General features: G+C 43.6%; 1 protein-coding gene across 3 annotated transcripts; it reads left to right on the plus strand.

The window, feature by feature from the left end:
- The first annotated feature begins 317 nt into the window (after positions 1–317).
- KLHL42 (kelch like family member 42) lies at positions 318–20522 on the plus strand. Of its 3 annotated transcripts, none has more exons than XR_005837889.1 (4): positions 318–1195; positions 10678–10871; positions 15324–19091; positions 19206–20522. XR_005837889.1 is itself a non-coding variant. In XM_040642278.1 (3 exons), exons 1-3 carry the CDS (start codon positions 324–326, stop codon positions 15773–15775), a joined length of 1518 nt encoding a protein of 505 aa, XP_040498212.1. In that variant the 5' UTR covers positions 318–323; the 3' UTR covers positions 15776–20522. The 3 variants fall into 3 exon arrangements, 1 of the variants encoding a protein (XP_040498212.1); XR_005837888.1 differs by having other exon boundaries at positions 15324–16130; positions 16809–20522; XM_040642278.1 differs by having other exon boundaries at positions 15324–20522.
- Positions 20523–22042: the final 1520 nt, after the last annotated feature.

Genomic DNA, 22042 nt, shown 5'->3' on the forward strand with positions numbered 1-22042 from the left:
ACGGCGGCCGCCTCCCGACGCCCGACGCGCGCCAGCCGGGCCTTTTTTGGCGCTGAGGGAGAGCAGACGGGCAGGGCCGCCGCTTTTGGGGGAGCAAGGCTGAGCCGCCGCCTCCGGGACCAGGAGGAGGGGCTGCCTCGGGGGCGCCACTGCGACCCAGATAGGTTGGGCGAACGCGGGAGCGGGCGGCGGCCCGTCGCCTCCCTCCTCCTCCGCGGCGCCATCCCTCGGCGCGCCCAACCCGGAACCCGGCGAGCGCGTGGGGGCGGGGAGGCGAGCGCGCAGAGCTGGCGGGCGCCCCCGCGGCCCCCGGCCCCCCAGCCATGTCGGCCGAGGAGATGGTGCAGATCCGCCTGGAGGACCGCTGCTACCCGGTGAGCAAGAGGAAGCTTATCGAGCAGAGCGACTACTTCCGCGCCCTCTACCGCTCCGGCATGCGCGAGGCCCTGAGCCAGGAGGCCGGCGGCCCCGAGGTGCAGCAGCTGCGCGGCCTCAGCGCCCCGGGCCTGCGCCTAGTGCTGGACTTCATCAACGCCGGCGGGGCCCGCGAAGGCTGGCTCCTGGGCCCGCGGGCGGACAAGGGCGGTGGGGTGGAGGAGGAAGAGGAGATGGACGAGGTGAGCCTGCTGGCGGAGCTGGTGGAAGCGGCCTCCTTCCTTCAGGTCACGTCTCTGCTGCAGCTGCTGCTGTCCCAGGTGCGGCTCACCAACTGCCTGGAGCTGTACCGCCTGGCGCAGGTGTACGGGTTGCCCGACCTGCAGGAGGCCTGCCTGCGCTTCATGGTCGTCCACTTCCACGAGGTGCTGTGCAAGCCCCAGTTCCACCTCCTGGGGGCTCCTCCTCAGGCCCCCGGGGATGTCAGCCTGAAGCAGAGGCTGAGAGAGGCCCGGATGACCGGGACTCCTGTCCTCGTAGCCCTGGGGGATTTCTTGGGGGGACCCCTGGCCCCTCACCCCTACCAAGGGGAGCCCCCGTCCATGCTCAGGTATGAGGAGATGACTGAGCGTTGGTTCCCGCTGGCCAACAACCTTCCTCCCGACCTGGTGAACGTCAGGGGTTACGGGTCCGCCATCCTGGACAACTACCTCTTCATAGTGGGCGGGTATAGGATCACCAGCCAGGAGATCTCGGCTGCGCACTCCTACAACCCCAGCACCAACGAGTGGCTCCAGGTGGCCTCCATGAACCAGAAGAGGTAAGCACCCAGCAGTGCTGCTTCTTTCCCCTTCCCATTCATTCACTCGCTCATTAGTTCATTCCCCTGACGTTTCCGGGGCAGTCACAGGAGGTTGTGCTGAGGTGGGAATGACCTCTTCAGGAGTGGCGCTGGCCTTGACTCTGGCAAAGTTCCCAAGGAACTGAGAACTTGAGAGGAAGAAGTGGCCCGCGCGAGGTCAGCTAGCTGAGTAGTTTCCTTGCGGGTCTTGCGCTTTGAGGCAAATTGCCATTTTCCCGAGGTGGGGGGTTGTCTGTGGTTTCCTAGAAGGATACTTTAAAAGAAAACTTTTTAAAGTTTGCTTTCATTTTTATCTTTTTTATTTTTTAGGCTCTATTCCTGATTTCAGTGACACACTGGGCAGTGACCTGTAATGCTGTCTTGGGAAGATTTTGTTGTTGTTATTGACTTTGAAGCTTTCCACACTGGGGTGCCCCATTAGAATTGTACATTGGATTGTCTTTCTTATTTTATATCTTCTCGTTTGCATCTCCTTTCCTTCCCAGTTTCATCATTGATCCAAAATTTGAGCCTGGCAGTGGTCACCTACAGAATTAGAACGTTTCAGTCCACCCAACCTTCTCCCTTCCCATCCTCACATCCCTCCCAACATGCCCTTGGGTGACTTGAAGGCAGGAGAAGGAGGGGAGGGAGAGTAGGGAATGGAGCTAGGAAACGAATAGGAAGAGAAAAAAAAAAAAGGAGCAGAGCAAATACAGGGAAAGGTGGTAGGAAAGAAAGATGGTAGGACTCAAGATGGCCCAGAGCCATTCACACACAAGTGGGGAGAAGAATCAGTGTGACCCAGGAAAGGACAGGAATACCCTTTCTTCTGGTCGACTTGTATCCATCTCACCCCCCACATGGGCCCTACCCTGGAGTGTGGAGCAAGTAATTGGTGGGCTCACCACCAGGCAAAGAAAGTCATAACAGGAATGGGAAGACCATTACACGTACTTACTCGACTTAAGGGTACCCCAGGCCAGGGAGGAACAGTGGCTTTATTTCTACTATAACATAAAATTCATTTTTGGAAAGTGCTCTTTTTTTTTCTGATGATAAAAATAACACATAATTATTCTAGAAAAGTGGAAAAATGGAAAAGAATCAAGAAACAGAGAGACTATCACTCCTACTCCCTCCCTTACAGAGGCAATACCTTGTGCGGGTTGGCATGTTTTCTTCCAAGCCCTTTGTGGTGTATTATTTATACCACTGAGATGATACCGTATTTAAGATTTTTAAGCAAATTCTAACAGCTTTAATTGAAGTAACAAACGGACATTCAGTGGCGATGGATGGCCCCCAGATTCTGGATGCAAGGGCCCGCAGGTTGTCTGTCACCTCTACACACGTTTCTCCAGCTGTATCAACTGGTGCTCAGTAGCCCCAGTTGGAGGTCCCCCCCAACTCCAGCCCCAACTCTAACACAACACCTCACAGAATTATTTTTTTTTCTTTCTCCCCCCCTGCCCTTTTTTAGAGAAGGGGGGAGGGGCAAAGGGAGAGAGAATCTTAAGCAGGCTCCCTGTCCAGCACAGATCGTGGCACAGGGCTCGATCTCATGATGCTGACGTCATGACCTGAGCCTAAATCAAGAGTCAGATATTTAACCAACTGAGCCACCCAGGTGCTCTGTTTCCTTTCTTGACAAATTCTTGGTAGTCTTTTTTTCTTTTTTCTTTTTCTTTATAGGAATATCCTTTCTGTCCTCTGGGGGGGAAAAAGGTATTTGAGTAATGCATGAGTACATGCTTAGAAAAATTGCAAATGGCATGAAAAACCACAGAGTAAAAAATGTGTGTCTACTGACATATATTTATATATTATACATTTGTAAATATATGTTATAAATGTACATTTATATAAACATGAGTCTGTTAATGTTTGCAGGGGAAAATGTATGTATGCATGTACATGTAGGGGTATGTATGCATCTTATATATATTTTTACCTTAGAGTTGATTAGGCTGTGCTGATTATGGCCATTGATATTTCTACTTGGAGAGTTTTTTCTATATCAACAAATGTAGAGCCATCTCACTCTCACTAAGAGCTATGTAGTATTCCAGCCTATGGCTGTACCATAATGTAATCAGTCATTTCCTTATTCCTGAGCATTTAAATTGCATCTATTTGCCATTATAAACAATACTATAATGGGCGCGCCTGGGTGGCTCAGTTGGTTAAGCATCTGCCTTCGGCTCAGCTCATGATCCCAGAGTCCTGGGATCGAGCCCCACATTGGGCTCCTTGCTCAGCAGGGAGTCACCTTCTCCCTCCCCTTCCTCCTGCTCCTTCTCTCTCACTTGCTCACTCTCTCCTTCTCTCTCAAATAAATAAAATTTAAAAAAAAATGCTATATTGAACATCTTGGCATGTATGTGCCTATCTTACCAGGCATATATCAGTAGTCCTATGTGGCAAATTCCTGGAATCCCTGGGTAGGTGGGCCAAAGTGTATATATGTTTTCAATTTTGGTAGCTCCTCCCAAATTGCGCATCAGAACATTGTTCGAATTACCTCTCCTATCAGCAGTGTCTGAGCTTGCCAGTTCCTATACCCTTGCCAAGACAAGGTATTATCATCATTTTTTATTTTTACCAATCCAGTGGGTAAACACTGGTGTGAATGTTTCTGCTTGGAAGAGAAATTTTTCCTCTTTTTTGTATGTATTTTATAAGTGGCCTTTACCATTGAAAAAGAAAATTGGTTTATTTTTTTCAGATTCATTTTAGAAATTCTATTTACGTATGTAGAATTAATCTCTTGCCTCTTAGGTAATGTTGCACTGTTTTCTCCCTGCCTTCATGTTATCATAAGACCTCAAAAATGAAATCCCCAAAGTGACCAGGCAGGTGAAGTCACTGAGTAGAGGGGTGGGTTGGAGTGATGATGAACCAGGGAGCTACCACCCCACCCAAGAGGGCCCCTCCTCTCAGCCACAGCTTGTTGGTGCCACCTAGAAATGAGGAATGGCGTTGCCAGACAGCCAGATATCCTGATTTTTAAATGCTGGCAACTTACTGCATTGAAAAAACCAACATCAACAATAACAAAACCTTGCAGACTGAACAAATTGTAGGACAACACCGGCATTGTGAGCCTCCAGTTTTGGACGTCAGGTTTATCGTGTATTCTTGTGTGAAGAAATTTAAAATTTTTGTCATGTATATCCTGTTAGCTTTTAATCTTGCACAGGAAAGGCTTCTACAAGTTAAGAATATACAAATATTCATCTGTCTTATAATCTATATTATTTTCATGGTTTTGCCTTTTTACATTTTTATCTGAATGTGTTTGGGATATATTTTTATATAAGGTATAATGTAAGGTTATAGCATGTCTTCTAAGTGTCCTGGTGGCCTCAATCCTCACTGTGATTCGCACAAGCAGTTATCAGACGCTAATTTTCCTGTTTCCATATTTATAGATTGGCCATTCCTTTACCAATAGCACCCTTTTAAATTATTGTAGCTTGGTAAACCTATCTTATTGTCTCGTGGATCAAGACCCATTTTTTCTGTTTTATTTTGATTCTCTTAGCTATTCTTTGTACACTTCCTCCTTCAGATAAACTTTAGAGTCAGTTGTCAAGTCTTGTTGGAATTTTGATTGGCATTAAATTATATTTATCAATTAAGTTGGAGGAAGATTTATAGTTTCATAATACTTTGCAGTTGGAAAAATGGTTTGTTTTCCCGTGTATTTAGGTCTTTTGGTCCTTCAGGAAAGGTTTATTTTATTATCTTTGTATAGTTTGTATATTTTTTTATTGCAGTGATTCTCAGGTATTTTCTAGTTATTGTTTTTTTTTTTTCTTTTAAACTTTTGTTTGTTTATTTATTTTTAAGTAGGTTCTAGGCCCAGGGTGGGGCTTGAACTCACAACCCTGAGATCAAGAGTCACATACTCCACTGACTGAGACAGCCAAGCACACCTGAGTTATTGTTTTTTTCTCACAGGTATTTTTTTCCCCCACCAAATTTTAAAATTGGATATGATATTGGAATTTGTAACTTTCTTTATCTCTTTCATACTTTGACTCAGATCTGATGTCACGTCAACCGGGAGTCCTTTCTTAAACTCTCAGTTGGGCTAACTATTCAAATTCGGTGCTTCTCTGGCACACTCTCCACCTTGAGTTGACATTTTCTGCTTATGTTTGTTTCTCTCCCTTCCAATCAGGTCCGGCTCAGTGCTTCTCTATACTCCTACTGCTAACATGGTGTCCAGTAGATAATAGATGTTTAAAATGCATCGTTGTTCTGAATTATGGAATATATCGTATATTATTGTAATACAAGTGAATATGATTTTATTTTTTTAATGTAACTTTATTGTGAATATTTTTATCTTATAATAGTCATTATAGTTATTTAGAATAGCTGAAAAATAATAATAAGTAACATTTAATTGAACATTTACTCTGTACTAGGGACTGTTCTTAACTGCTTTGCATGTATTATCTCACTTAGTCTTCGCAAAGACTATATCAGGGAGGTTCCCATTTTACAGATTCAGACACTGAGGCATAGAAAGTTAAGTAAATTGCTAAGGTGTGTAATAAGTAGAGTAACCAAAATGTATATACCCATTGAATAGATATAACCATTTAAAGTATTTACAGTTTGGCTTATAGACTGGCAATGACCATCTTCGTGTGGATTTTTAAATTTTCTTAAAAATTATTTTCTTCGGAGAAGTGGAGCGCCGGTGCTTGGTGGTGCTGTGCTGGCTTTTAAAATCTCATTACGTGTGTTTCAACTTCACCACAGCCTCTATGTCTAGCATCTTTCTAGTCACTGTTGGGTGAACAACAAAGATGACATTGTTCCTGTCCTCAAGGAGTTTATAATTGAGTTTAGATGATGAAACAAGTAAAAATGAAACCTAGAATGGGATCGTTCCTGGAAAATGTGTCTAGCACAGTTTCTGGAAACACCAGAGGAAACTTAGAACCTTGAGGAAAAGCAGATTTTGGCCTCTGTTTACACAGCATTTCACATCTACCTTGAGCCACTGCCTTTGTGATGTACCTGTACTGTGTTACTTTGACAAAGTGGTCAAATACAGAGCAGCCCACATTCCCCAGCGACCGAATAGGGTGGTGACTTCAGAATCTTTTTTTTTTTTTTAAAGATTTTATTTATTTATTCGACAGAGATAGAGACAGCCAGCGAGAGCGGGAACACAAGCAGGGGTAGTGGAAGAGGAAGAAGCAGGCTCATAGCGAAGGAGCCTGATGTGGGGCTCGATCCCATAACGCCGGGATCACGCCCTGAGCCGAAGGCAGACGCCTAACTGCTGTGCCACCCAGGCACCCCGTGACCTCAGAATCTTAAATAATAAGGGACAGGCAGGAACGCTAGGGTTGAGAGATTCTGTAAAGCCCTTTGCACCCTGGAGAAAATGGTGCTCTATGACCAGTAGTGCTCTCTCCCTATCCTCCCCCCCGCCCCACCGCCAAAAAAAAGGAAAGGAAGAAAGAGATGTTAGTGTTGTGCCCGCACACTTGAGAATGGCAGTATGAGTACATAGCAGTCTTTGAGAGGATGCTTTGAAGTCCAGGGATGCAACAGTGCCCAGTGGTCTGTGTGTGGATTTGATCTCAGGAGTTGTCAGGACGTAACTCTTCACATGTAGAAGCATGTGTGCCCACAAAATTGCTTGCCCTCCTTCCTCACTTTAATTGGTGAAAACGTGCAGAAACTGGCCATTGTTGCAGCAGTCGGTTCATTAATTTCTCCATTTCTAACATCTCTAGTGTCTTTGATTGCCCTGCACTTTTGCTCTGAAATTGTTGTGTATGTGAATACAGCAAAGCCAGGAGAGAGTTGAACAAGTCTGGCAGAGGTGGAATTACAGTCGTCAGCCTTAGCTGTCCCCTTTTTCTCTGAGCCAAAGTTTAGTATTTTAGGGCATTTCTTAAGTCATGGGGCCCTGGAGAGATTTTGTCGTCTCTGGTTAACGTTGCAGTGGAGCCGGAGAACAGTGTGAAGGAAAGAAAACCATGTATCTATCCGTCCCCCCAACTCACTATGATTTTGGCCAATAGTTGCATTGTGTGCTCTGGTTTCTCAGACACCTAATAGGTAGCAACCATGACCACTTCTGTTCCTAACCTCTGCTCTCTCCCCTGCCTGGTCCCCAGGGAAGGTTAATCCACAGGGAAGTGGCAGAAGGTAGGCAGCAGAAGGGGACGGAGGGAACACAAGGACCTGAGTGCTCCACAGATTGTACAAACCTTTTCTGAGTGGTTGAGAAAAGATGTGAGAAAAGATCTTGCCATTTCTCTCTGAGGTTTGCTCTAATGGTAACAAACTGTTCTATGTAGCAAGCTGTAACATGGTTTCCATTTCTTGAGCTCTTACTCTGGGCTGCATGTTGCAGACACTGTTTGAGATGTCACTTCCTATTTCATGCTCACAGCATTTCTTTGGGTTAAGTATTATTATTGGCTCCATCTGCCCAAAGGGGAAACTGAGGCTCAGTTTAATAAGCTTGCACAGTTGATAGGGCCAGCACTCGAAGCCACTCAGACCTCTGTGTCACCTGCTGCCCTACAGTTGTATACAGTTACTATTAATCTGTGTACCAGTGTTCAGCATGTTTCATGTCACTTAGTTTTTAAGGATTTAATGAGCTCTTTATTTCCTTGAAGCAAAGTAGTAATTAAATCAGCATCTATTTTTTCACTTTTATTTTTTTTACTGTAAGTCAGTCAAGTATGTAGCTACAACACATCATTATGTGGTTTAAAAATTCTTCTTTTTACCCTCCTGAAGGTAGTATGTCAGGGATCAATATTAAGAAAACATTAGAGATGATAATTTTTTTAAAAAAATCAATAGCTTGGATTCATACTTTTCACCGTTCAGGAGGTGAAGAGTGAAAGAGCTATTTTCAGAAAGTAGAAAATGAGGTACTACATGATGAGAATTTATGGATGAGAGAGCACTGTGTATATAATTCCCGAATACATTATAGCCAGATACTGTTGCAGTTAACAAATGAGAAACAGACCCTATCGGAGTCAAGAAATTTAGGTTTATAACATGTAGAAAAGCATTCCCTCTCGTGACCCCTTTCTGCAAGTATTCCTCTTTTCAGCTCTTATTGTGCGTGGTATTGTGCTTTTCCCCACTTCACAGATGGGGACACTGAGGCTCAGATGAACTGTGAATCAGTGACTTGTCCAAGGGCACACAGCTGTTGGAAAGTGGAGCTGAGATTTCCCTGTATAAGCCTAGGCTCATAATCCTTAGCAGTATGCCTCTTCGCTAAGTGGTCTGTTTTGGGGTGGCAATTTCATCTTCAACTCAATATTGAAAAGCTTCTTCTCTTCAAGTGAACTTGAGCATGCTGGGTCTGGAGAGATGGAATTGTTTACTTTTAACTGCCTATTCATTCAGCCCTTATGTGTTTACTTAGGACAAATGATTATGCTGGATGAATATTAAAAACTGTTTTGATCTTACAAAATTTACTATCTGTGTACCTTTGGGGAGCAAAAACAAATTGCGGGCTGGTAAAATTTAGTGCTTATTTGCAAGCTTTATTTCCTTTGGTTCCCCAGATTTGCACACACAGAGAGAGCATCATGTTCAGATTCTAAGGACCATTGGCAGCAGGAAAAGTAAGCACCATGAAGCAGAGACCCCCCAGTAACTGCCACCCCAGCGAAGTCTGTTGGCATGAAATACGAATGGCTGGCTAGGTTTAATGGACAATATGAGGTTCTTATTGAAGAGTGCCCTGTTCACTCTCTGATTTGAAAAACACAACAAAACTGAGACTCATATGTACACATTACAGGCACCTTTGAAAACATCTTACTGTTTTCTAGGTGACCATTACCAGCATGTCCTATGTCATAGTGCATCCATGTTGATAGACACCTGTTAGGAGATCACACATGGGTGACTCGTTCCCTGTTTCTTCCTCATCTACCCTCTCACGTGCATGTTTCATCTGTGGCCTCTGCCCCCATATTGGTACTTTGAAGACGTTGTATTGGTGGTAGATGTGGCCTCTAAGTTTACCTAGTCTACTTTCTTTATTTCAAACACTGGAAAACTGAGAAATTATAATGATAGTATCTTATCTCAGTGTAGTACTTACTGATAAACTGTTGGCTGTAATTGTCTTGACCATCCTGTGAGGTGTTTTATCCCCACACCAGCGATGGCGAAGTGGGGAGTTTGGGCCCAGGTCAGAGAACTGCTTCAGGTCTTTCTGTTGCATCGTGCTCTGCTCACATTCCTGTCAACTTGAGACTGCTGCACCGATCAGGGAGACTGGCCCAAATGTGTACCCTGTCTGGCCTTCAAGGAGTCCATTAATTTCTGTGCGCTACGTTGAAACAAATTAGTTTTTTCTTTTCAATTCAGAAGTTACGAGACTTTTACCTAGCATCTGAAGCTGATGAGCAGTGTTTAATTGTGTGGTTGAGTATGGGCCTTAAAACCAGTGTATTCTCTTTCTAAAATTATTTTATTTTATTTATTTGAGAGAGACAGAGATAGGGAGAGAGAGCACAAGCAGGAAGGAGGGGGAGAAGCAGACTCCCCGCCGGGCAGGGAGCCCGTCAAGCCTGATTCAAAGGCAGACGCTCAACCGACTGAGCCACCCAGGCGCCCTAAAATTATTTTCTATTATGATAAGTGAGCATTTGTTGATTTAAGTATTTGTTAAGTTAACGCGTAGAAACACCCTAAGAGTGCTGGATCAAAATATGTTTAGTTCCGTACTTATGAAGCCCTATGTTATGTGTTGTGAAACAATATATAAGATGCCCTCATATGGAGTGGGGTGGGGGGGGGGACGAGTGATCTGTCTGGTGCACTTGTGGTTAAGGGGTCTCTGAACTACCCTTTAGCAGCCACCCTTAGCATTTGCGTGTCTGTGTGGGAGGTGCTAGTGTGTACCTAACATAGAGCCTACCCACTAGGTAGGAAGAATGGGAAGCATTCTGAGTAGAGAGACAAGGGAGAGAGGTGGTTATGCATTCCTCCCTTAGCACTTGCTCCCACTGCTGAAAGAAATATTAAGCCTACTATATGCAAAATATCTTTGGTTCTTGGCATAAAGCTAAGCAAGACTACTCTTGGTTTTATTTATTATTTATTTATTATTTATCTCCAATTGCTGAAATTTTTTATTTTAAATTTTATTTTAAATTATTTATTTATTATTTATTATTTATCTCCAATTGCTAAAATTTGGAAAATGCATCATTCTTGTGAATTCTGGGGTAGGAGTGAAATTTGAGATGCCATTTGGTCATTTCTCTGTCCCGCAGAATGGCACCCAACTTGGAAAGCTAATTTTCTTTAGATATCCAGCACATTCCTCACTCTGTTTTAGCAGTTCATGCCATTGCCTTCTTAATGGTAAAAAAACAAAAAACAAACAAAAAAAAAACCTGACTCTCTGGGCCTTTGTATCTGTCTTTCAGGTCTAACTTCAAACTTGTGGCCGTTAATTCAAAACTCTATGCCATTGGTGGGCAGGCTGTTTCTAATGTTGAGTGTTACAATCCTGAGCAGGATGCCTGGAATTTTGTGGCACCCTTACCAAATCCTCTGGCCGAGTTCTCTGCGTGTGAGTGTAAGGGAAAAATTTATGTCATTGGAGGATATACTACCAGAGGTAAGTGAAGGGGCAAGTAAGTGATCCTCTCGTATGCGAGCTTCGGCAGCCTGGGGAAGTGCAGGAGGGCGCCGGAGGAAACACTCCGGTGTACATACTGTAAGCTCACACATTATATACTGGATATTTACATAGCTGGAAGGAAGAGAGCTGTGTATTACAGCGGTGGTTTGGACAGAAGGGACTTTTGGTGCCTTTGTGTGAGCATGAAAATTGAATGGGGTAGAGGATGCTGTGAAGAGCGTATGTATTTTCTTTCTGCTCTGGAAATGCAGTCTTGTGGCCAGCTGTCTTGTGACTTGACTGGGTAGCTGCCATCCTTCTCCCAAACACATTTAACACTATGGAATTTAGGGCCAGAACATCCTTGCAGGTCTTTGTTTTCACTTTCTTCCTTCTTGAGCACAAACATATCAGACAGTTTCCAGAAACTCAGCTCGAGGCTGTTGTTCACATATCATAAGAGGATTTTAAGACACATGAATATAAGAGAATTCTCTCCTGACCAGAGGTGGGAGGTGGTAGTGCTAGTTATTAAACTGTACTTTTTTGGGTGGGTATTTGGTATTAATAATTTGGAAATAAGTTTCTCCAGTAGGTTTTATACTGCTGTTCTTGGTAGGAAGCATCTCACATGATAGTGATAAAAAACAGCTTGGTTGTGTTTGAAAAGGCAGTGGTGGGCTACCAGGAAGCGGTGTGTCTTTCCTTTTCTCTCTCTCCCTCACTTGTGTCCAAGTTACCTCTTGGCCAAAGAAATTTATTTCTTCATTTGTTTTATCTGACTGTAAAATGCCCAGAACTTATAGAAAAGGTATAACTGGACTCTTAGGACTTTTAGCCACATTGAAGTAGTAGAGTTACCATTATATCCGACATAGTGAAATAACCTATTTCTCCTTTATGGTACAACATGGGAGGACAGAGCTCCATACAGTAAGTGTGGAGAAAGGATGCTGATACGTAACTTTGTAAAGAGCAAAATCCACATGCTAATAGCGTGTGGGTGCCAAAAAGTCTTCCCCATAGCCGAATGTGTCTTGTTTGGGGGATTTATGTTAGAGGAAGAAGTTAAATGTCAGGTGTTTTATGAGCATCTGATCTACTGTGTGTGCGTGCAAAGATTCTGAGTAACACTTCTTAGAGTGTCTCTAAACAGTTCCGGGGGGGGTGGGGTGGTGGGGGTGGTGAGTGGTGCTTTAGTTTCCTATGGCTGACTTAACAACCAACCACAACTTGGTGGCCTAAGACAATAGAAATGTGTTCTCTCACATTTTTGGAAGCCAGAAGTCTGAAATCAAGTTGTGGGAGGTCACATCCCCTCTGAAGGCGCTAGGGGATATTCCTTCCCCGTCTCTTCCAGCTTTGGTGGCTCCAGGTGCTCCTTGGCTGGTGGCTGCGTCACTCCAGTCTCTGCCTCCATTTTCACGCACCTTCTCCTCTGAGCATATCCGTGTCTTTCCCGCTTCTGTCTCTTATAAAGACACATTCCTCGTTGCATTTTAGAGCCCACCTGGGTAATCTAGGGTGATCTCATGCCGAGATCCTTAACTTCATGACATCTGCAAAGCCCCATTTTCCAAATAAGGTCACATTCAAAGGTTTTGGGGTTAGGGGATAGGGATAGACATATGTTTTTGGGGGCCACCGTTGAACTCACTCGAGGTGCTGTATTTATGCATTTAAAGAGAGGAAGTGACCAAGAGGAGTGCATGGGAAGCAGAGAGGTTTTTTTTTTAATGCCCTCAAGTTTTCGTCACTGTGGAGCTATTCCCAGTGTCCCTCCCTAGTGACTTTTCACTGAAGATAAGATAATTGCCAGCTTTTTTTGGTGACAAATAATTGAAAAACAAAAAAAAGAGAGAGACCTAGCAGTCATTTCTTTTTTTTTTTTTTTTAAGATTTTATTTATTTATTCGACAGAGATAGAGACAGCCAGCGAGAGAGGGAACACAAGCAGGGGGAGCGGGAGAGGAAGAAGCAGGCTCATAGCGGAAGAGCCTGATGTGGGGCTCGATCCCATAACACCGGGATCAAGCCCTGAGCCGAAGGCAGACGCTTAACCGCTGTGCCACCCAGGCGCCCACTAGCAGTCATTTCTTTTACCTTCAACACTGGTGTTTGGGTACAATGGTCAACTTCATGTGCTTAATGAAACCATAGCCCCCAGAGAATTCCTGTGTGTGCATATGTACCTCTGTGTGTGTCTGTGTGCCTCTTCTCCTGGGAAAGTAAATACAGTTATTTACTTTTGAACATTTCTAAGAATTCTGATTCCTTCCTAGATTTTTTAAGACAGAATGCACCGTGTGGACTGACATAATGCACACATATCCTTCGGCTTCTCTTGTGACCAGGATCTGGGAAGCACTGACAGGCAGCACTGTAACCCAGGGAGTACTCTGCTGGTAGATTTCCTAGTTTTTCCATGACCCTGGCTGAGCAAATGTTCTTTAGATTTGACCTGGAAAACCCTTGCTTGTGTGTTTTCTAGTTTCTCAAGCCACTACTCATGTACCTTCTTCACTTGGGCCACCCACGGTGATTCCTGCCCCGGATTCCCCAAGCCAAATACCTGTGATGGGATGGTTGGGTGATGTGGATGGATGGATGTTTGTCTAAGGGTTGAAAATGGGTTGTCTGAGATGAGAGGGCGGGACAGTTCCTTGTACTCTGAAATGCCCCTCCTCTTCTGTGTGGGATCTTCCCAGCACTTCCTAATAGTTGCCTGGATTTAAAATAAGGAGTCATAATTGTCATAAAACAAAATGCAGGGCTCAAAGTTGAGTTCTTGGCTTGCTGGCTTCTTAAGTTAGATTTTAAAATTTAGTAAGTAATAGTTAACACAGTTTTTATAATAGCTGTTTGATTATATTAATTCCATAGCAGGCACTGAGGAAATTAAGAGAAATTCAATAGGAAGCAATAGTAACCACTCAAGGGAAGAAGGGTGATTTGTTAAGGTTCAGAATCACCTCTCAATGAAAAAGCAAAAGATTATTCCACCAACTCAAACCACTTCATCATGGTCTGAGCCCTTGTTGGGTGAGGAGAGAAAACATTTACAGAAGACCTGGGAAGACCTTGAGACCTGGAACTGGGAAATACAGGGAAGCCTCACTAGAATAAGTTCTTTATTTGTGAGCTGGGAAGCCTTACTAAGGAGCACTTATTGATAGATTGGAGCCAAACTCCCTTGGACTGTCTCCAGAATGAGTTTTATCACAATAGCGACAATAAAAAGAAATACAGGGAGGTATTAGTGTGGGCGGAAAAGAGAAGGACAGTTTTCTAAAGCTGTAGTCATTCTGAAATTTCTACAGGCGTGGGGACATGCGCACGCGCAGGGTTCGGTCTCCTTCCTGTTCTTTCTGTGCCCTCTTACGAGGCACTCGACCTGGTACCAGAGGTGGCGATGGAGCTCCTTTGTCCTTGCTAGCTGGGGCTGGGTCCTTCTGTGTCAGGAGGAAGTGTGGTACCCTTTGGTTCCACGTCTGTTCCCAAGCTGACTTGTCTCCTACACTGATGGATTTTGTTGTTTGTTTAAACAACAACAACAAACAGAAAGTTCATTCTTTCTGATAACTCAGAGCATTTTTTCTTCTGCTGAGGCTAAAATATTCCACTTATTCTTTCCTAGAGGAGAAGAGGATAAAAAAGAACAATTAAAAAAGGAAAAATGGAACTAGATATTTTTAAATTTCACAAGCGTTTTTCAAAAACAAAGTAGGCAATATTTTTCCTTAAAGCAGCTATGAATTCAAGATAATTTTAGAGTAGCCTTTGATCTACTTTCTATTTTATCCACCCAAGAACGAGTCATCTCTTGGGAAGCAGGCATGGCGAGAGGAAGGGCCTTTGTGAGTTACAGGCTGTTACAGTTGGGACTTCGAATTGCCAAGTGATTCTATGGCTTGAAGGCCACACGTGAGACTTCCTGGGGTTTCTCCTGACTTGCAATTGTGTGTTATTTTCTTCAGACTAACCCCTAAAGATCTTGCTTGGCTCACTTGTCTTGTTTAGTAGAGTCGGTTGTCAAGAGTAGATCCCCTTGGAGCTCTGCCTGTCATCTGTATTAAGAAGTCAGTAATTCTGTAGATATTGAGGAGAGTTCCAAGGCTCTGATTCTTTTTCCATTGGACTGGTGGTTCTAAAAGGCTTAGGGGTACCAGGGAGGAGGAAAGGGATGCTCCAGTCCCAGCTGGCCGTGGCCTGGCCCTCTTGATTCCGAGAGCCTCCCAGGGAGGGGACATGCCTGATGCGGGTAAGGGGGATGATTCTGAACAGATCTCCTCCCAGCCATTTGGAGAACTGTTGTCCCGACCTCTGCTTCTCTGCAATAGTTTTGCCTCTCTGTGACCAGAAGATTCAGCTGGGGGCAGTGTTTATCACAGCATAGGCAGGCAGTGGTGTTCCTTGTGGCTGTGTCCTCATTTGGCTTCTTCCTTTCAGACCGCAACATGAACATTTTGCAGTACTGCCCCTCGGCCGACATCTGGACCCTCTTTGAAACCTGTGATGTCCACATTCGCAAGCAGCAGATGGTGTCTGTTGAGGAGACCATTTACATCGTGGGCGGCTGTCTGCATGAACTGGGGCCCAACCGGAGGAGCAGCCAGAGCGAGGACATGCTCACCGTGCAGTCCTATAACACGGTCACGCGGCAGTGGCTCTACCTCAAGGAGAACACGTCCAAATCGGGTCTTAACTTGACATGCGCGCTTCACAACGATGGCATCTACATCATGAGCAGAGACGTGACCCTGTCCACCAGCCTGGAGCATCGAGTTTTCCTCAAGTACAACATCTTTTCAGATAGTTGGGAAGCTTTCAGGCGTTTCCCGGCCTTTGGACACAACTTGCTGGTTTCCTCTCTTTACCTGCCCAGTAAAGCAGAAACATGACTGAACTGCCTTGGGATTTAAAGGAAACCTGGTTCAAGACAGAAAGAGAAAAAAAAAATGTAGTGTCCCATTTCCAGGGAGGCCGATTTCTAAAGCGAAAACGTGGGTTAAAGTAGGGCACATGTACAATAGCTGTAAATAAGCTTCTCGAACTAATTACTTGAAAACTTGTGGAGAAAAGAGACCAACTTCATTATTTTTTTAATTATTGATTTTTAAATGGTGGGAGCAAATCCATGATCGTATTTTCATCCAAATATGGTACCCTTGGGCCAGTGACTGAAACTGATCGTCAAAAAGAAGATTCGTTGTGCCTGCTTTAGTAAAGGGCCAAAGTCAATAATTGACGTGAATGGTAAAGATCATTTTAAAATAGTTTTATTTAGGTCACTTGAAATATCATTAATACCTTAAGTGAGAGATTTTTGTTGTTGTTGTTATTCATTTACTTGATACATTTATAGTGACACTGTCATTCACCCTTTTCTCCCCCATTCATACACACATATACTTCCAGTGGTTTAAAAAGAAGGTTTTATATTTTATTTGCACACTACTTTCCAGGAAACTTACAATGATGGAGCCCTACAGTGAGTCCTTGCAAACATCCAGTCCTCCCAAAACCTTTCTTAAAAATGTTCTCAGCTATTTTTCCAAACTTTTTTGCAATTCTGTGGACTGACTAGATAGACAGATGTAACCTCATTTCAGTTAGGTGGCAGATTGCAAATATATGTGGTCAGATAAGTTGCATGGCTAGGCATTCTGTATTGTTTAAAAGAGAGGATATATTGTTTAGAAGGATGGATATATATATATTTTTCTGAAATCAAGTCTTAAATTTAAATGGAAGGGGAAGACCAAATAAGAAAAAAACAAAAAACAAAAAACTGCCTTTAAGAATTACTTTTAGTGAATGTATTTGACTTAGTTCTGTTTTTAAGGTAAAAAAGATAACTTTATCATGTTTAGATCAGGCATCTTTCTAGTTTAATTGTAGCCTTTTAATTCATGCTTTGCTTTTATGAGGTAGGGTGAGGATAGCTGTGGAGCTTTGGTGCTGGAGAGGGAAGAAGCTCTTGTAGAAGAGGAATGGCCTGTGGTGGTATCTCTGAAATTCGGTAAGGTGCTCTGCTTGCCTTGGTCGTTGAATCAGATGGAACCCAGCTCCAGCAGTTGTCAGTAGTCTGTTAGCAAGAATAGAAGGCTTCTGCCGATCATAGGTCCATCCCTTTAAAAACGTATACTTACGGAAATGTTTTTCTTTTTGAACTTCTCTGATCTTTTGTAATGGAATCAGTGAAGCTGGGAGCTGGAGTCCATCCTTCTGCTCTAACATTCCAGTTACAGTGTGCCTCACTTTAAGAACGTCCCGCAGAAAACCAAAAACGACCGTGGCAAGTCCGTGTGTCCCACAGACATTACCCAGTGCCTCCTGCAGGCATTCGCCGCACAGACGTGGTGCAGAGGGTTGAACGCTTCGGCAGAGTTCCCCAGGTTCTCACAAGAGTCACTACAGGGTTTCTTGATGACCATGGCCTGCGAGTAGAGTAAAAATCAGGGTGTGGTTGTAAAAGTTCTATTTGCACAACTTTTCAGGAATACTTCTATTAATTAAATTGAGGCAAGCCTTTATTGTGGACCTGGAGACAGCTCTTGGTTCTTGTCACCAAATAATCATATCAGTACTCTAGCTACACTACTTAAGGGTTTCTAAGCCATACCCATTTATTCTCAAATACTTAGCCTTTTTTTCCCCTTAAACTCTGAACTGAAATCTTATTGGGGATGGTACTTTAATAATAGATTTATATTAATTTATATTCATTATGGAATTGAATTTCCAGTGACCTATAATTTCATTGCGTATATTTAAAATCTAATTTATTTTAAATAGTGTTAACTTTTGTTGCTACAGATCTTAACTTTTTTAAAGCTTAACTTTGTATATTCAGAAGATTCTAGCCAGTTGAATTAGTTCTGGACAATTAGACCTTAGCCTGTAAATAAACACATCATATAAAATGTAATATTATTGCTGCCAACCAGTTCTCTTCCTGATTACATTCTTTGGGTCTGTTTTCCTTATGCCAACAATTAGATCCTTGGACCAAGTGAAGGCTCACTCTGATCCACAAAGCTTTTTTTACAAACCAGGTTTGATGTGTGTGTATATGTGCATATTTGTGTGTGTGCGTGCACGTGTGTCCTGGTATATTATAGCTCTAAGATACACAGACTTCTAACAAAGTTTTTGCTTCTCTGGTCTGCTAGCAGTACTTGGGCAAGGCAGAATGTGCAATAGGAACAGATCTGTGGATTTGGTCATCATCCTTCCTGCTGTGCACATCAGCTATGTTGGCATTTTGAGGATAATTTTAATTTAGCTCTGTTCTCACGTTGGTGCCAATGTTGTAGTGAAGACTCTACCTATGATGAGGGAATGTTGTTTTGAAAATCCCTGTCATCCCCCAGGACTTAGCTTTTTTTTTTTAATTGTTTATTTTAATTCCAGTATAGTTAACATACAGTGTTATATTAGTTTCAGGTGTACAATATAGTACTCTTTGATAATATCCCTCTGTTTTCTTCCTTTCTCTAAATGCTTCATCCTTCTTTTCTGACATGCTTCTGAGGGGTACCCGCCTTCCACTGTGGAGAGGGGGGCTAGGGGGAGGATCCCTGCTAGCGGGAGCCACTCTGCCAGACGCAACCTGTTTTACCAAGAATGGTCTGAGTGGCAGAGTGAGTCCTGAGTGTGGATTGGTAGAGGGGGGTTGGTTCTCCCTGTCATTCTTTCTGGCTTTCTTCTTAATATCCTTGGTTTCAGAGGCCTCTCCCCTTAGCATCCTTGCCAGTTTTTCTGATGAAATTGTAGGAGTTGATTATTTCAACAGTGTGGGTTAAGTCATAACAATGAAGTACTGAGAAGGTTATGGATTCTATTAAGAAACAAATAGATTAAGATTAAGCATGAATACCAAAGAGAATTGAACTTGGCCATGTTTTTTTGAACCAAAATCCCAAGTAATTCCTAATGCCTTAGATGTCAATTAAAGTTGTACTGAGATGGACGAATCTCTTTTTCTCCAAAGGGAATTAGAAGTAAATGCTTGTTTTCTTTCACTAAAGAATTTCTTAATGAGCATTGTGGATGCCATGTTTTCAGATTTCCAGGTAAAGTCATGACCCTACCTGTTTGGCCACACAGGTAAATGGAGTGGAAAGGCCTTGGCCTTGATCAACCAGCATCTAATGAGCAGTGGCTTAATGCAGAGCACTCGTGAGGCAGCATAGTGACAGAAAGGGAGTATGGGTGAGTTGTCGGATGCCTTTTTCTTAGACCAGGGATGGGGAATATATAACATCTGTGCCACCATTCTCTGATGGTGGCATCATGAATGAGTAGCACTCCTTTCCTCTGTGCCAGGAATTGGTCTCACAGTCCATGTCATCAGTGCTGCCAGGCATCCATTGCCCATCCATCAGCGTGAGATGAATGAAGTCTATTTCCCATCCTGCCTTAGACAGAGGAGTGAATGAATTAGGTGAGTAGATACCACCCAGAATGGCTTTGAAAGCACTGAGCTGATTCAGCTCCGTTCCCTGGTTCCCAGAAATACTTACTGAAAGTCTGTTGTGCGCAGGATAATATTAAGAACTAGGGGTATAGATGTAAATGAGCTGTGTCCCCTGATCTGGAAGAGATTATAGCCTTGTGAAAATGTTTGTCATAATCATTGTAACCCATGTCTTCAAAGATGGCCAACTTTGTCAGGCATACTGCGGCTCTCTGGCCTGGCCGCCTCTCAGTCCTGACCCAATCTGTCCACTGCTTCATGATCCACTGACAGTTCTAATGAACCAGCTTTTCTCTAAATTTGAACATCACAACCTATGTTTCTGTTTTAGTGGTATGCTTCTTTTCTCACTACTTTTCATAGTCTTCTCTGTACTTCATCTTTCAAAAAAAAAAAAAAATGATATGTGATCTGTTGAAGATAATTATTAGGCACCACAGCCAGTTTGGCTAAGGGCTCAGCAGCCTGATCCCATGAAGAGGGGGAGCAAAGTCAGGGAAGTGAGTATTGGGAGAGAGGCGAGCTGTTCACGTGTGTGTTTGTACTTATGCCTTTAAAACACTTCCATAGAAAGCATTACTAATGGTCATTAAGACACTAGTCCTGACGGAAAGTCAGTTGACGTTGCCTGTGTGATCACTATCAAAGGGTGGTTTTCTGTCCTTATGTTTCATTCATGTAAGAATGTTTGCTGTTTTTCATTTTCATGTGTTAATTTAGGAACATGGTATAAATTACACACCGATTGACATAATGCTAACCTCTGCACTTGACATAACCATTTTTATCCATTCCTACAGGACACATTAAATGTAAGAGGGTTAATTTTGAGGAGCAAAAGGCCGCTAGATGACTTTGGTAGAGTTGGCTGGTGCTTTCTCAAATGGATGTCATAGTTTATTACTAGTAAAGAAAAGGAAAATGTAATTTGCATTATTGTGTCATTTTTCTAAGAAAAATCCTGATAGGGGTTCTGTAGATGTCTCTACAATGTTTTCGTATCTAGTGGTCATTTTAGGAAAATTGATAATCTGTAGAATGAACAATTATGTTTTGTTATGACTGACACTTTGTTAAAAGGGTTGTATTGTGTCTTCAAGTGTGGCTTAAAATGTAAACGTTCTGATATGATTCATTCAAATACAATGATGCCTATGATGCACTCACTCAAATAGCATTTGTTCTGTGTTTATAACTAGAACCACAGAAGAAAATCTCTTCGAATAAAATAGTTCAAAATCTTAACAATCCACATTGTTGTCCGTTAGGTACGGTGTACCAACTGTGTGGTCGGGGCTGTGCCAGAGCAGAGAGGACCCAGGTCTCTCAGGTGGGGGCTCCTGACTCACAGGGAAGGCTGGACCAACACATAGGAACCACCTAGAGAGGTGGTAGTCCTGTTGGAAGATGGGCTGAATGGGGTAGCAGAGGTTGCCAGAGCCTTTAGTGTTTGGAGAAGAGGAATCTGGGAGGAGGATCTCTGAATCCTTAGAACTCTGAAGTCTCAATCCCGCCATTCGGCAATGACAGCCCACCACCATCTGTTCTGCCCTATTTTCTAATGTTTCCCACTGTTTCCTTGAAGCACTCCCCACTCTAGGAAAACTGAAACAACCCCTTGCCTTTTTTTTTTTTTTTTAAGAATTTATTTATTAAAGAGAGTGGGGGAGGGGGTGGAGAGGGACAGAGGAGAGAGAATCCCAAGCAGACTCTCCACTGAGCGCAGAGCCCAGTGTGGGGCTCGATCTCACCACCCTGAGATCACAACCTGAGCCGAACCCGAGAGAAAGAGGCTTAAACAACTGTGCCACCCACATGCCTCACAACTCCTTGCTTTTGAGGCTGGGCGTGGTGGTGGGAGGTAGCATCACAAAATGGGGTTCAGTGACTAGATGACGTCCCATGGATGTCCATTCTCTTCCATCCTTTGCCCCACATGCCGGAACCCACCTGCCCACACATGCCCTCCTTATACGTACAATTTTAAGAATGATCCAACTTAAAATACCACTGCTACCTCATAAGAAACCTGACATACCCACCTTTACACCAAGGGAAACAGTCAAAAATCAGATCCAGCCACTGCATCCAAAGGTGACGTCACAGCTTACTGCAACCCAAGTCCAGGGTTGTCAGGGGATGTCCATCCCGAACCCCATGGGTGACCACTCGGTTCTGACAATCTATCATGAATAATTCAAATTATTTCCTACCTACCCAAGACACGCCAAAACAACCAACCCAAACTGAGCTCCCACTCTGTGTAAGGAGCTCTAAGCATTTTTAAAATTGAACTTATTTAATCCTCACAACAATCCCATGTGGTAAATACAAATAGCACCCACGTTACAATCGGGAAACCTGAGGCACTGCAGGTCACACATTGCTATTCGGGAAAAGGGAGAAGGAACAACTGTCGTCACTGGTCTAAACTGTATACTTCTTCCTGCAGGTAAGGGCTAGCAAGGGCTCCCTGCTCCAGAGGAGGAGTGGGTTCCTGGTCAGCTAATCTGGGAAGCCCTGCTTCTGCCTTTGCAGCAGGACGTTGCATGGCCCTGTCTGGGTGCTGTGCCCATGCGATAGCCCTCTTCCTATTGGAATGGTTAGTGGAAGCGGCTGGTGTGTGGAGAGAACCTGAGAATTTAGGTAGAGGCTGGGGATCCTCTGTTCACAGGCCATTAACATT

This window comes from Ursus maritimus, unplaced genomic scaffold (genome assembly GCF_017311325.1).
Source record: "Ursus maritimus isolate PB19 unplaced genomic scaffold, ASM1731132v1 scaffold_26, whole genome shotgun sequence".
Classification (NCBI taxonomy): Eukaryota; Metazoa; Chordata; class Mammalia; order Carnivora; family Ursidae; genus Ursus; species Ursus maritimus.

What these genes read in the sequence shown, in the direction of transcription:
- KLHL42 (XM_040642278.1), top strand. Translation starts at nt 324, where the DNA reads ATGTCGGCCGAGGAGATGGTGCAGATCCGCCTGGAGGACCGCTGCTAC. An exon ending in GCCTCCATGAACCAGAAGAG is followed by an intron (nt 1,196 to 10,677) that starts GTAAGCACCCAG and finishes TCTGTCTTTCAG; the next exon opens with GTCTAACTTCAAACTTGTGG. An exon ending in TGGAGGATATACTACCAGAG is followed by an intron (nt 10,872 to 15,323) that starts GTAAGTGAAGGG and finishes TCTTCCTTTCAG; the next exon opens with ACCGCAACATGAACATTTTG.